Below are 13,314 nucleotides of genomic sequence, written 5' to 3'. Positions count from 1 at the left end.
CTGATTTGTGTTCGAAAGAATCCAGCAGCACAGCCACCCCTTCCAAAAAAAAAAATAAAATAATGGAGCAGTGTAATTGACATAAACAGTTGTAGCAGCTCGAATGAGGGGGTGAAAGTAAAGGAATTAGCAAATAGGGGAAAATTAATGCCATTTAAAGTAGGTTTAATGTTGGGAAATGGACAGAAAATATTAATAAAATAAAATATTTTATTATGCAGAAATATAAAAGCTTAAAACCAGGTCAGTAAATAAATAAGATGGTATGAAAAATGTTATGCAGTTATAATTGTTATGTAGATTCTGCCTATATCACAGAGTAACAGATTGTTAGGGATTGGAAGGGACCTCGAAAGATCAGCCAGTCCAGTCCCCCTGCCGGAGCAGGAACACCCAGATAAGGTTACACAGGAAGGTGTCCAGGTGGGTTTTGAATGTCTCCAGAGTAGGAGACTCCACAACCTCCCTGGGCAGCCTGGGCCAGTGTCTGTCACCCTCACTGAGAAGAAGTTTCTTCTCAAATTTAAGTGGAACCTCTTGTGTTCCAGTTGGAACCCATTACCCTTTGTCTTACCATTGCTTGTCATCGAGAAAAGCCTGGCTCCATCCTTGTGACACTCACCCTTTATATATTTATAAACATTAATGAGGTCAGCCCTCAATCTCCTCTTTTCCATACTAAAGAGACCCAGCTCCTTCAGCCTTTCCTCATAAGGGAGATGCTCCACTCCATCATCTTTGTGGTCTGCGCTGGACTCTCTCCAGCAGTTCCCTGTCCTCCTTGAATTGAGGGGCCCAGAACCGGACACAATATTCCAGGTGTGGTCTCACCAAAGCAGAGTAGAGGGGCAGGAGAACCTCTCTCAACCTACTAACCACCCCCCTTCTAATACACCCCAAGATGCCATTGACCTTCCTGGCCACAAGGGCACAGTGCTGGCTCATGGTCATCCTGCTGTCCCCAGGACCCCCGGGTCCCTTTCCCCTATGCTGCTCTCTCATAGGTCATTCTCCAACTTATACTGGAACCTGAGGTTGTTCCTACCCAATTGCAAGACTCTACACTCTCCCTTGTTATATTTCATTAAATTTTTTCCCCTCCCTTCCCTTCAAGAAGCCAGTCTGTTCACCACTTCAACTCTCAGTGTGTCTTTTCCTGCAGAGAGAGTTTAATTTGTGTGTGGTTTGTAAGACCTGCAATTGCCATGTATGTAACCTGTAAATTCTGAGTAAGAAATTGCAGTCAGTGGCAAAGCCAGGCAGAAAGTATACGAGCCTTTTTTTTTATGCAAATGGTTTGAATTTGTAAACTGTTGTTCTTTATCTGCTGTATTAAAGCAGCATGTAGGGAAACAAGAGTGAAATTTGATGTGTTATAGTGCTGTATAGGGAAAATGCCACCATTTATAATACACCTTATTGCCTAAACAATGTCCCACCCTTAGTATTTTAAAGCTAGAGAGTGAACACATTACCCTTGTTGAAAGATAGGAGAGGGTTTTACCAGTTTCTACCTGCTTCTTTTTCTGTTGGTTTTTTTTTTTTTTTCTTTATTGTGGACTTTTTCTAAGTTGTATCAGAAAGTGTTTGTTACATTCTTGAGTATTTTCATTTTCACATACTCTGATATAAAACTGCAATATTGCTTATTATATTGTAAGGCTGTTGTCCTTCATTCCTCATCATGCTTGGCATCTTTAACAGAAAAGGAAAAAACTTTCTGGGTGTGACAGTGTCCAGAGTTCTTGTATTTAAGTGTTGTGCCAGAAGCTTTTTGAGAAAATAAGGAAAAAATATTAGGAGTGAATGAAGAGGAATCAGGAAATAGAAAAGGCTGAAGAGAGACCTCAGAGGATCAAAATATTATAAGTAAATAGAGGTGACCAAAAAAAGTACAGGCACCAGGGAATATCTTCAGCTTTTTGTAGTGAAACTTCAAGGAATTTTCTAGTGTTATCTTGCCCTGTATGGAGTCTAAGAGAAAATACCTTTCCCTTTCAAAAGGGATAGAAGTTATTCTTAGAGCTTTCCTTGCCTTTATCCTCTGTTCTTTGCTGTCTTCCATGTCCTATATGCATCCACAAGTCTACACATCTGTTAACTCAATTGTTTGAATGTTCTGTGGTTTATTGTGTTCTATGTTTCTCTGAAAATAAACTCATCAGAAAATTACAGTCATTAAAAAGCAAAACTAAGATTAAAAGCTAATGGAGAAGTGATCCTAATAAAGTGACATAAAATGAACTAAAAATTAAATTACAAGTTAAAAAAAGGCAAACCAACGTATAGAGAAGTCTTAACTTGTTTGAGGTATAGAGCACCTGGTACCACCTGGTGTAGTCCTCTAGTATACTATTAACATTATACAGAAAAAGTAGTTGAGTCACACTTTCAGTCTTAGCCTCTTTTCCACAAAGATATTATTTTGTAAATTATATACACATACATTGCAGTTATAAGTCAAATATTCATTCAAACATGAAAGTACATATTAACATGTTTTAACTTTTGTTTAAAGTACAGGAAGCGATACAGCTCAATAAGAAACTAACATCAGTGAATAAAAGACAAGAGACAGAAATAAGTAACCTGAAGGAAGTAAGTATAGGATGTATTTCTAAATGTTTAAGTGGGATTTTTGGGGACTTCTGTGAGCTGCTGTAGTACTTAGAGGAGGAGTGGACAAGCAGCAGTACTGTTCTTCATTCTGTGACTAATGGCTAAATTAATCTTATGCTCCCTTGTTATGCACAGATACTTCACGTGAATCCCAATTAAACTTTGAGCAGCTGTTTGTGTAATTCAGTTATTTTTATTTACCTCTACCCCGTCCTACTTGTTTCTCAGTATCGGCAACCTGTCTTTTTCTTGTACTGTGTTGTTATTGCTTCTCCCATCTGAAATGGAAAGGTAGCAGTGGTGGTTTCAGTTTAGTCAAAGAGCAGTGGAACATGATGAGTAGTTGCCATTGAAGGAAGCTGGTAGATTGAATGTAGGATAAAAAATGTAACTGAATCTCCATCAGAAAGTCCTGTAAACACAATATCTTTCCATACCACATCTTTTTCATGTCTCCTTATTTTTCTATTCCGCTTGGTTTTTTTTGTTTGTTTTGTTGTTGTTTGGTTTGGTTTTGTTTGTGTGTGTTTGTTTTTTCTCCTTTTGGTTCTCTGAGAATTCTAGGTATGCAACAAATGCATGTTTGTTCCTGTCCTGATGTTAATCCCCAGTTTCCAGATTAATGCTTTGGACTACTGTGGAATCCTTACAAAGTTTGTGAATTTTTTGCAAAACAAAAAGGGGCAGTAATTCATAAATGAGGAGAAGGGCCCATGACTATTTTATATTTGGGTTAAACTGAACAAAAATTGGATGTTTACCTACCTACTTTTTTGCCTGGAAAAGGAGATTTGAAGGTACAGAAGTGCTTGAAAACTCTTCCTGAATTGGGTGTTGTTTTTTGTTCTTCAAAGCACACAGCCTCTTATTGTTAAGGTTTGTTGGAGTGTGATGCCTCTAGAAGCCTGACTTAAACTTCATCTTGAAAAAGAGACAGTTAAACATTTTTTTCATTTGTTTCATTCTTACCTTCTCTAGTGCTTTACTTAATTTTTATATTTATTATGTGAAGATATTCCAGCCACAGTGAAGATTAATTGCTAATTCTATATAGATTTGTTTAGTTACATACTACAATGTAACATGGCAAACCTCCATGCCAAAAAGGTGAAGTTTTGAAGTGATTGTTTGATATAAAAGATTTCAGAACTGCTACCATCAAAAAACAGAGTGAGAAACACAGTAACAGTAAAGCAGACACTGAAGAATTCTCAAATTAATATCTAAATCACAAATAGCTTTTATGGCATTTAGAAATGTTTATTTAGCTACCTGATTCAAATGATAGGTTTTAGATATACTTACGTGTTATATCCTATATATATTGATCTGAAATATTTGCTGAAGGGAAAAGCAACAGAAAAATATTGGAAGTTGTCAGTGGTGATAACTTTTCTCAGTAGAAAATCCATATATGTTAAAATGGTAATATCATTGTAGCTTTGAAGGTCTGAGGACAATATTGTCTTGTGTGCATTGGGTACCCTTCAACTGTACAGTTTCCTTTTTAAAGGAATTGTAATTCGCATGTGACGAAAAGAGGAGCGTTCATATAAAACAGCAAAATTTAGGAGTTCTAGAATTTTTTAAGCATTGTAGTAAGTTATATTTGCTGATTTTGGTTAAGAAACCAAGAATAATTAATTACTTAGAATTCTCTGAGGATAAGTAATTTGAGGGGTAAAAAAAATAAAAGCGTTTAAGAAAATGTTACATAGTGAAATTTGTGAGCAGCAGAGGTGTGTGAGAAACTGGTAGTGATTGATGCACTCTAGCAATCAAACATAGTGCTTAATCCATTCTTTTTTTTTCACCTGTACTCTTGATTCTTAAGGTCATGGGTGATGAATTTTAAATAAAATACTGTTAGATAAGCAGCAGAAGAGGCCAACTGAAACTTAATCTGCCTTTCTCAGTTCACCAGGAAATGCCTTTATCCTGGTTCTGTCTGAATTTCTTATTGGTTGTTAAGTATTTGACCATCTCATTCAGTGCAAAACTGAGCTGGAATTTAATTTCTTAGCCTTCTCATATTCACATAGCACTGCAGCACTTTGCTGCAGCAATACCTTATTCTGAAAAAAGTGAAGGTTTATTTGTAAGTACAGCTTTATTAATGAAAGTTGTGTATAATAGAAAGATCTTCTAGAGAAGAGAAGAGGAGGAGCTTGGCTCCAGCCAGAAGTGCCCTGAAGTAGTTTCATTTCATCGTGGCTGCCTTGTACATAGCCTCACTGTGGCAGACGTGATCTTAAAGCAGTCGAGTGTTTTCCCTTCTTGGGGAATGTACCTGTTGTAGAGCTGAAGGGACCAACAGGAGATCCAAAGCAATGAGAAATCTTTGATATTTGAAAGAGTTTGGAAGAGGGATTACCAGGCTGTTTTCACTTGCTACATAGCTGAAAGGAGTCATGATCTCTGCAGCATGAGTTGGGATGACTTAAAAAGCTGGTTTTATCTGCCCTGGAGAACTGACCGACCTCTAACAGCTCTTGACAAGTTGTGGGTTCAAACTTCTTTCCTCTCCAGCCTCAGTGCTGGAGTGGGAATGACTGTCCTTAATACTAAAATCTGTCAGCTCTTATCACAGCCGTTACTTTGACTCAGAGCAGGGTGATCTCACACCTTTGTTCTCAATGCGAATATGGAGTTAGTGAATGCTATTCAGCATTTATGGATAAAAGTAGACTAGTGAAACTATGAAAATGCTGGCATTGAAATCCGACCAAGAAAAGCAGCAGAATGAAACAAACCTTTAAAAACCAGCTGTGCTGCTCAAGGCCTGAAAGATTACAAGAGCTGCACAGATCTAGGAAGAGAGCAGAAAGATTTAGTTGTAATTTTGAATACACTTAAAGTTTGCATTAAGGCATCAGCACTGTCTCGAGCAATGGTTACATCTCCCTACTCTGGCTGCTTTGCCAGTCACGTACCATGGCCTTGTGCTGGCACGTGTGTTTGTGTGGCCTTGAGGGAAAGTAGAAGGAAAATTTTGTATTCATTAAAACTACATTTTACCAAAAAAAGGGAGTAAGTTTTAGCTTAGATCAACTGGTAAAAGGAAAATACATTTAAGGAGCAGGACTGTTCTTTTGTGACACTCTTGCCTTGTGCTGGATTGAAGTGTTTCTGAAACTGTATCCCTAAGTGTTGGCTGCCAGCAACACAGCAAAGGAAGGGGTTTAAAGCCTTAACATTATTTCTTAACATTGCCCCAAAACTAATACAATTATTTTGCAGATTCAATTTAATATATAGGGTTCAGAATACTACTAGTGATCTTATTAAGGACAGAAAGCTACTAGAAAAATAAACAAAACTCTAGGGGTGAATTTTAATTTCAAAGTATGAGAAAATATACATATTTTATGTAGAAAATTATTTTGTATTTTCATACCATATAGCTTGTGCTTTCACTCACCATGGAAAACTTACCCATGATTTTTGGTGATCTGGTTTGTGTTGGTTGGTTTTGGGTTTGTGTTGAGTTTTGGTGTTTGGGTTTTTTGTGTGTGGTGTTTGGTTTGGTTTTTTTTCTGACTACAGCTTTGGTGCATTAGCAGATCTGGGTTTTATTCCAGATGGTTTATACACATCCATCTGCTATATACAAAGACAAAAATCCAGTCATCTTTTGTACCTCAAGGACCCATTTTACTTGGTGTGACTTGTCTTTACCCATGACAAAATAGGTAGTAAGAATTTTCTGAATAAAATAAACTGTGAATTTTGGGAATGATATAGTATGAGATCCACATCAGGCTTCTGCACCTGCCTGTGTAGCACTCACCCCATTAGTCTAGTTCTCTGTAAAGACTGGCACAGTGCAGCTTTTCTCTTTTGCAAAGTTAAAACCGCTTGCATCTTCCGCCACTTAATTGTAGGAACTTTCATTGCATATCTCCTTACAGAGCCTTCAAGTAAAACCAGTACAACTAGCACAACTAATATGTTGTTATTGCAGATGGAAAAAGCCTTACTAGCTTACAGAATACCACAATTTTAAAGGATTGCTGTCTTTGGATTCTGTAATTGATTCTGCAATTGCACTTAGTACTTACTACATCATTTTAGATTGAATTATGGCTAAAAGACATGAGAAATAAAGCCTTTAGCAAAAAAATGATTTATTTAAGCTTGTATTTTCCGTAAAACTCTGTATTTGTGAATTTCAACTACAACATAATCTTCCCTTTTTCTTTCGTACTGTTATATGATTTTGTCCAGAACAGTAAAACTGTTGCTCTGTGATAAGATGGAATTCCAGTTTTGTGAAGAAAAGTTAAACAGACCAAACTTAGTTGTTAGATAAAACTATTACCATTCTGAATGCTTGGTTCACCACTATGGCATCGTGAAGAATTCTTGATACTATCTGTGAACAGCATTCATAACCTCTGCTGTTTGTCTGAGTAAACGTCAGAGCGCTCAAGGAGAGAGCGATATTAAACAGACTACCTTGTACCAGAACGGGAGGGGTGGGGGAGAACAGGGCATAATATTTATGGCTCCAGGAACTATAAGTTGTAATTTAATGAGATCAAAGCATTTGCTGTTTATTTGCTCCACTAGGAGCTTGGAATAAACTGGTTAAAAAACAGATACCAAGAAAAAGCAGGATATTTAAAAGATTATAAAGACTATGAAATCAAAGGCATATTTTAGATGGAAAATCATGTTGTAGAAGCCTCTAATTTAAAATTAATTTAGCGTTCTCCTGAGATTAAGTAATTAATGTTTCAGGAAAAGCAAAGATCCTCCAAATTTACAGCCAGTTCCTGTTTTTACCAGATAGTCACTGTTCTTCCTTTTTTTCCCCTTCTGGTTCCCAGGAACGTACACAGTAGTTATAATAGGTACTTTATTCCTACTGTATATCGCAGCGTAGGAGATTTTATGAATACCAACTCAATGTCCACTTCTGATATACTTCTTGAAAGACAAAAAACTAAAGCCTCAGTATCATAAATACTTAAAACAGTAGAATTAGCACAATAACATTTTATCTCTGAAAAGAAAATTTCAGCCATGTGCGACAAGTTTAAAGTTTAGCTAGTCAGTCTTCCAAATTTCAATTCCTCTAATTTATTCTGTTGTTTCCATACATTATTTAAAAGCAGGGCATGACTCAGGATAGTTTAAAAGATTTGTCTTTGTTTTGAATTGCAATGCCTATACTGGATGAACTATTTATACGTGTTTCCTGTGTTAAGGAACTGAAGAAAGTAACTACAGACTTGATAAGGTCCAAGGTCACATCTCAGTACAGGGTGGGAGAAGAAAACATCAATCTTGCAGCAAAGGAAAAACAGTTTCAAGAACTGCAACAAAAAATCAGAATGGTATTTTGGAATTTAAACAAATCTATTTTTTAGTGAATAATTTCTGTTCTTTGTTCAGCAAACATCATGGCAATTATCTCTCTATATACAGATTAGTGATTCCTTTCTGCTAGCTGCATATACAAACAATACTACTTCTAGAATGAAGTATTTCTAGGGAAGTAAATGTGCTATGAATATAGGTGTAATTTTATAGTAAAAAACCATATGGATAGGACAACATATTTTAAAATACTTCAGTTTTTTAAATAGCTTCATGTTGATTCACAATGTCCTGTTAATACAATATTACTAAAGAAAATAGACAATAATTTTAAATTATTTTTACTGTTCTTCATACTCTTTTTTAAGGAGACAGCAGTTAGTAAAAAAGTTCAAGAAGAAAACGCTCACATTAAGGAAGAAAAGCTGGTGAGTTGTTCATGTGACTTTGCTATTTAAAAATCACTTAGAATATATGTGCTATATTTTATATTTAAGTTTCTTCTGTTGTTATACTAAGCTATTAAAACTAATTAAATTCACTTGCTTACTCTTCAGAAATATTTTATTACTAACATAAATGGGATCTTACTCAAATTTTAGAAAATGTGCTAGCAAAATGAAGGACAGTTTTTGACACTTTATTCCAAGTCTTAAGTTTTTCTTTGAGTTCAGATGGGAGAAGTTTGGTATACCCATGAAATAGTTGTTTACATAATGGTTCCGTACAAATAAGTGATAAGGTTTGCACGGCACGCTTGCTGTTCTGCTTTCTGGTTGCCGACAGTTTACTATGATACTGCTGGTACTGAAACCAGGTGAAATTAGAATCATGTGTCAATCATATGCAATGCAAATGGTGTTCCATTTGTACAAAACATACACATTTAGAATATTAAGCTATACCTGTGCATAGCTGAACAGAGTTAAGACCATCTTCTATCACAAACTCAGGTATGTCACAGAGCAAACTCTGATATTCAAACGGTTACATGGAGCCAAGTATCAAACATAGCAAAAAAACTTACGTCCCCTGTAATAACAGCATAATACACTGTTTTGCAGAATATTAAGTGTAAAAAGGTTGGGTTTATTTTTTTATTTTCTTAAACAGCTGCAGAATTTTCATTCTGCAGTTCATTAAAGCAAACATGTCAGAGAAGTTTATCGTTCTTGTTCTCAGGGAGGGACAGAAGCAGGACCCTGCTTCTATGCCCACTCACTGAAGGCTCAGCCAGAAGTGCTCTTCCAATCTGTAAAAGCCTGTTTGCATTTGGAGCTTGCTTTTTTAAAATACCTGCCAATAAACACATGGAAAAAATGACAGGCACGCTCAGGCTTCAGTACCTCCCGCAGCACCTGAATGCGCTAAAAGCTTTTATATGGAGATACTTGTGGCATAATTCTTACGTGCGTGTGATATGTATTATCTAAGAGAAGGACTCTTTTTTTTTTTTTTTTTTTATTTCATTCTGTGTGAATTGCTATAGCTTGGTTTGTTTTAACATATGGTGGGTTTTGGTATAAATCTGGGGAGGACTCTAATAAAGAGATGAACTTCATGTTTTCTCCAAAAACTTGGGTTAGAAGACCTAGATTGCTTTATCATAGAGTCCTACAAATTTACCAGCTGGATTAACTGAAGATGTTGGCTTCAGTGGTTCTTGGAGTGAGGCTGAATATACTGTCTAAATTAGACCTGATTTACACTCAAGTGTATGCAGAGAAGCAATCTTTTCTAGTAGAGTGAACAGTCTACCAGATTCAAAAGACATGGCCCAACAGACCAGCCTAATGACACTGGGCAAGCTGTTCCACATCTTTGGGGTTCAGTTTTCTAGATGTATAATTGAACTAAAGATAAATTAAGCTCCAGTGCAAAAATAGTATTTATTTCTTCATAAGAGTATACATGCTTGAAAAGGAATAAGAGTACACCCAAAATAATGGTTTTATTTTTAGTAGATGGCTGTGTCTGTGCATACAGTAGAACAAAATAGATAAATTTGAAAGCTCTTTGCAAGTGTATGAAAGTCCTTTGTTTAATAATATGTTCCTTGATATATCTTGAAGCAACTGAGCACATTTAAGACTGTCTTCTGCCTGAAACTCAGGGGTTTTGTCCTGTGCAGGTCTTCTTTTAGTAACTACTGTCCTGATCTTTAGGGAGTGGAAATTGGCTTGGCTTGATCATTCCATCTGTCTCTGAATCTTTGGAAATGTGCTTTGTAATGTTTAGTATAAAATGACTCTGTATCCATTCCATCCTTATTTTCAGCTCACTGCAACAGACTTAACGGCAGCATCCATGAGTTTGCAAATATATACCACCTTAATCAGCTCATTTTGGGTGGCTTTTTCCATATTTTCCAGAACTGTAATATGGTATCATAAAATTATTCTGATAGATTAATTGAGCTCACAGTGGCATTGGATTTGCACTACGTGTCTTTAAAGTATCAATGGATTGTTCATTCTAATTATAAGAAAAATCTCTGAAAAAGAATAAGTTATAACAAATTATAATAATGTTATCTTCTCCAAGGCAAAAGGTCAAAAAAACCTGGAGTTGTTCTGATTTCTTCCTACAAGCCCTTCCCCAATGTTGACATTGAAGTACACTTTATATACATGATTTTGTAAGCACTGGCAGAATAAAAAATAAATATGTTAATCTAAAAGACATAAATTATCTAATGTTTAAACTTCAGAAACAAAATCTTATTCAATATATCCTAATTTGTTTGTATTAATAAGGAAATTCTCAGCTCTCTCCAATGTGTGCAAGAGCTGCTTCAGCGAATAACCCAAACGAATGTTAGAATGGAAAGTGAATTAAAGGCACTGAAAGAAGAATATCAGGTCAGATTTTTCTTGATTAGACAAACTGCTACTATCTGTTATGTATTTTTAAGTCCAGAGCTGTTTAAGACATCTGAATGCTTTTCAGAACTTTTGACCTCACTTCCATTGCTCCCTCAGCTCCTTAACTGTCAGCATGAACCCTGAAGCACAGTCTATGGTTTCCCTCTCTTTAGTTCTCCCCGTGAAGTAAATCATGGTTGCCATTTGTATCAGCCATTTCTGGAGGGTAAAACCAGAACATCCTGGGGGTTGCTTTCAAATATTTTGAAATCAAATTATTTTGACTTCTGCTTCTTATAATTTCCATGTTGATGTAAATTTATTTTCTGGAAAAGACTTCAAATTTCAGATCTTCATAGCTGGAACTTGTCCTCAGTTTTATTATAGCAGAGAGCCTAAGAGTGAGCATATCCTCAGCCATTTCTGGCTGTGTGGTCTGGTGTCGTATTTATGCTGAAGGTGTTCCGTAGCGATGCTGGAGAGTGTGGAGTTGCAGCATTCCTCAGTTCCTCTGTGAGTGTATAAAAGTGGCTCTGAACAGATTAGATCCAGTGTGACACCAGCAGACAGACTGGCCCACAGTGCATTGAAGATTAAGGTCATATCTGTTCTGGTCAGCTCTGCCGTGCAGAGTTCAGGTACAACTATTAATCGGACTGTTAATAATTAATATCTACTATTTGTCCATACATAACCACAGCTATCCCATTCTCTGCTTGGCCTGTGAGGCCAAGGTTTTGAACTAGGAACTCAGTTAATTTCAAATTAAACTTCCTTTTATTTCTAAGTAAATGCTTCTATGGTATATTGAAATTTGATTCACTTCACGGAACCTTTTACCTTTGTCTTTTTATAGATATAAGCAGTTTGCCTTCTACCACAATACAAATATATGAATTTTGCATTTGATGAAAAAAGTAAGGTTACAGATAAGTTCTGATTTCCATCAGAAACTAGCTACATTTTCACTTGAAACCAAAGTACCTGCTTTTTAGTACTGGATAACCTGTAATGACTAGAAAAGAAAGAAAGTCACTGATTTTGGATGTCTAGGTTCCTGTGTTTGTATTAGAGTGCTGGATTTTCATTCTTTGATCTTGGAGTGCTCTAGAACCAAGAAGTGCTTCTCAATGTGGAGAACAGTCCCACCAGTTCATTATGAATCTTCAGAGTTCTCCAGTTTGTCTTTTGTATATTGGCTCTTCAAAAAACAAAACCAAAAACCCCCACAAAGCACAGTTTGATGGGAAAAAAAAGTCTTTAACATGTTTAAAACTTTTTCACAAAGATTAACTTAACAGTACCCTGGCTGTAGAATCGCCTGAAGAAGCATCATTTTCCGTAACCTCTATTATTTATCTGTTAGGTCCAGGGAAACAGCTGGATTACTTGCTCTTCATACAATACTGGTTTTTATTATAGTAAGAAGGTAACATGAATTTTATGTTTTAAGATGATTGAAATTACTTTGTAAATTAACCAGAAGCTCAAGATAATTTAATTGGTATATAGCCTTACTGATTGTGACTTTCATACTACAGGGGGCCCTTTATGATCTTTGTGTCAGGATTGTTGAATAGCAGGTGTGTTCTAAAAGTGCTTTTTTCTTGATAGTATTTCTGAGCTGTTGTTTCTCATCTCAGATGAAGTTTATAGTATGCCTTAAAACTCCTGCTAAAACTGTGAATGGTATCTGTAAGTCTTATCTTTGAGGACTCCACATAAATGTCTACAGGTGTAAGAAAAGTGTAGCTGGTTTTGTTGTTGTTAACATATGAATCGAGTACAAGTCTCTGTTTTGCAAGCCTATACACACCAATAATTGATTTCTGATTGCAATTATACTAATTCCAATTAGAGAGCCAGCTTTGAGTCCCATTTATATTAGACATTGGAAAAGTATTAATGTTTTCTGTCTTTTTAACTACAGGACGAATTATTTCTAGTCATTAAAGCTTCAGTGTTGTCTTCAAAGGTAATTTCTTGCAGGCATAAGTACTTGAGATGAAATTGGTGTTACAAGACATGGAGTACTAATAAGAGGCTCTTGATTCAATCTTTGAAAGCTCTGTTGACTATACGAGGACTCCTCAATACTTAGATATAAATATTCCTTCTTAGTCTTCCCTGTGGCACTTAAGAGCAGCTAAGATTTGATCTCAGTTGGGTTTTGTGAGAGCACTCTGTGCATTCTCAAGACCAAGACATTCTTACTTGAGAATGGGAATGAAAATATTCATAACATTTATATAAGCACACATGAGTGACAAGCTTTCAAGAGATCACATCTGGAAGCACAGAAGTGGCTGGATATTTTAACAGATGTGTTTTTTGTAAACCTGACAAATACAAGCATAAAATGCCACAATTCCCTTAAACAGCGTGATGTAAATATTATGCTCTGTTAAAAGTGAATGTCACATGTTTTTGTTCTTTCCATGTGAGCTCATGGGGTTATTTTGGTTTGTCAGAAATATCTGTCTTTCTCTTTAAACTGCAGTCATAA

General features: G+C 36.0%; 1 protein-coding gene across 8 annotated transcripts in view; it reads left to right on the top strand.

The window, feature by feature from the left end:
- Nucleotides 1–13,314, top strand: part of CCDC73 (coiled-coil domain containing 73) — a 78,445-nt gene that overhangs the window by 47,076 nt on the left and 18,055 nt on the right. For 3 of the 8 annotated variants that reach the window (XM_065840234.2, XM_065840235.2, XM_065840236.2), the window contains exons 9-12: nucleotides 2,519–2,598; nucleotides 7,833–7,961; nucleotides 8,313–8,372; nucleotides 10,701–10,805. In XM_065840234.2, coding sequence (XP_065696306.1) covers nucleotides 2,519–2,598; nucleotides 7,833–7,961; nucleotides 8,313–8,372; nucleotides 10,701–10,805 — 374 coding nt within the window. The remainder of the gene's footprint in view (nucleotides 1–2,518; nucleotides 2,599–7,832; nucleotides 7,962–8,312; nucleotides 8,373–10,700; nucleotides 10,806–13,314) is intronic. The other 5 variants (XM_071808847.1, XM_071808845.1, XM_071808846.1 and 2 more) reach the window with 4 other exon arrangements.

This window comes from Patagioenas fasciata, chromosome 5 (genome assembly GCF_037038585.1).
Source record: "Patagioenas fasciata isolate bPatFas1 chromosome 5, bPatFas1.hap1, whole genome shotgun sequence".
Lineage (NCBI taxonomy): Eukaryota > Metazoa > Chordata > Aves > Columbiformes > Columbidae > Patagioenas > Patagioenas fasciata.
This window is presented reverse-complemented; position numbering and strand designations above follow the sequence as displayed.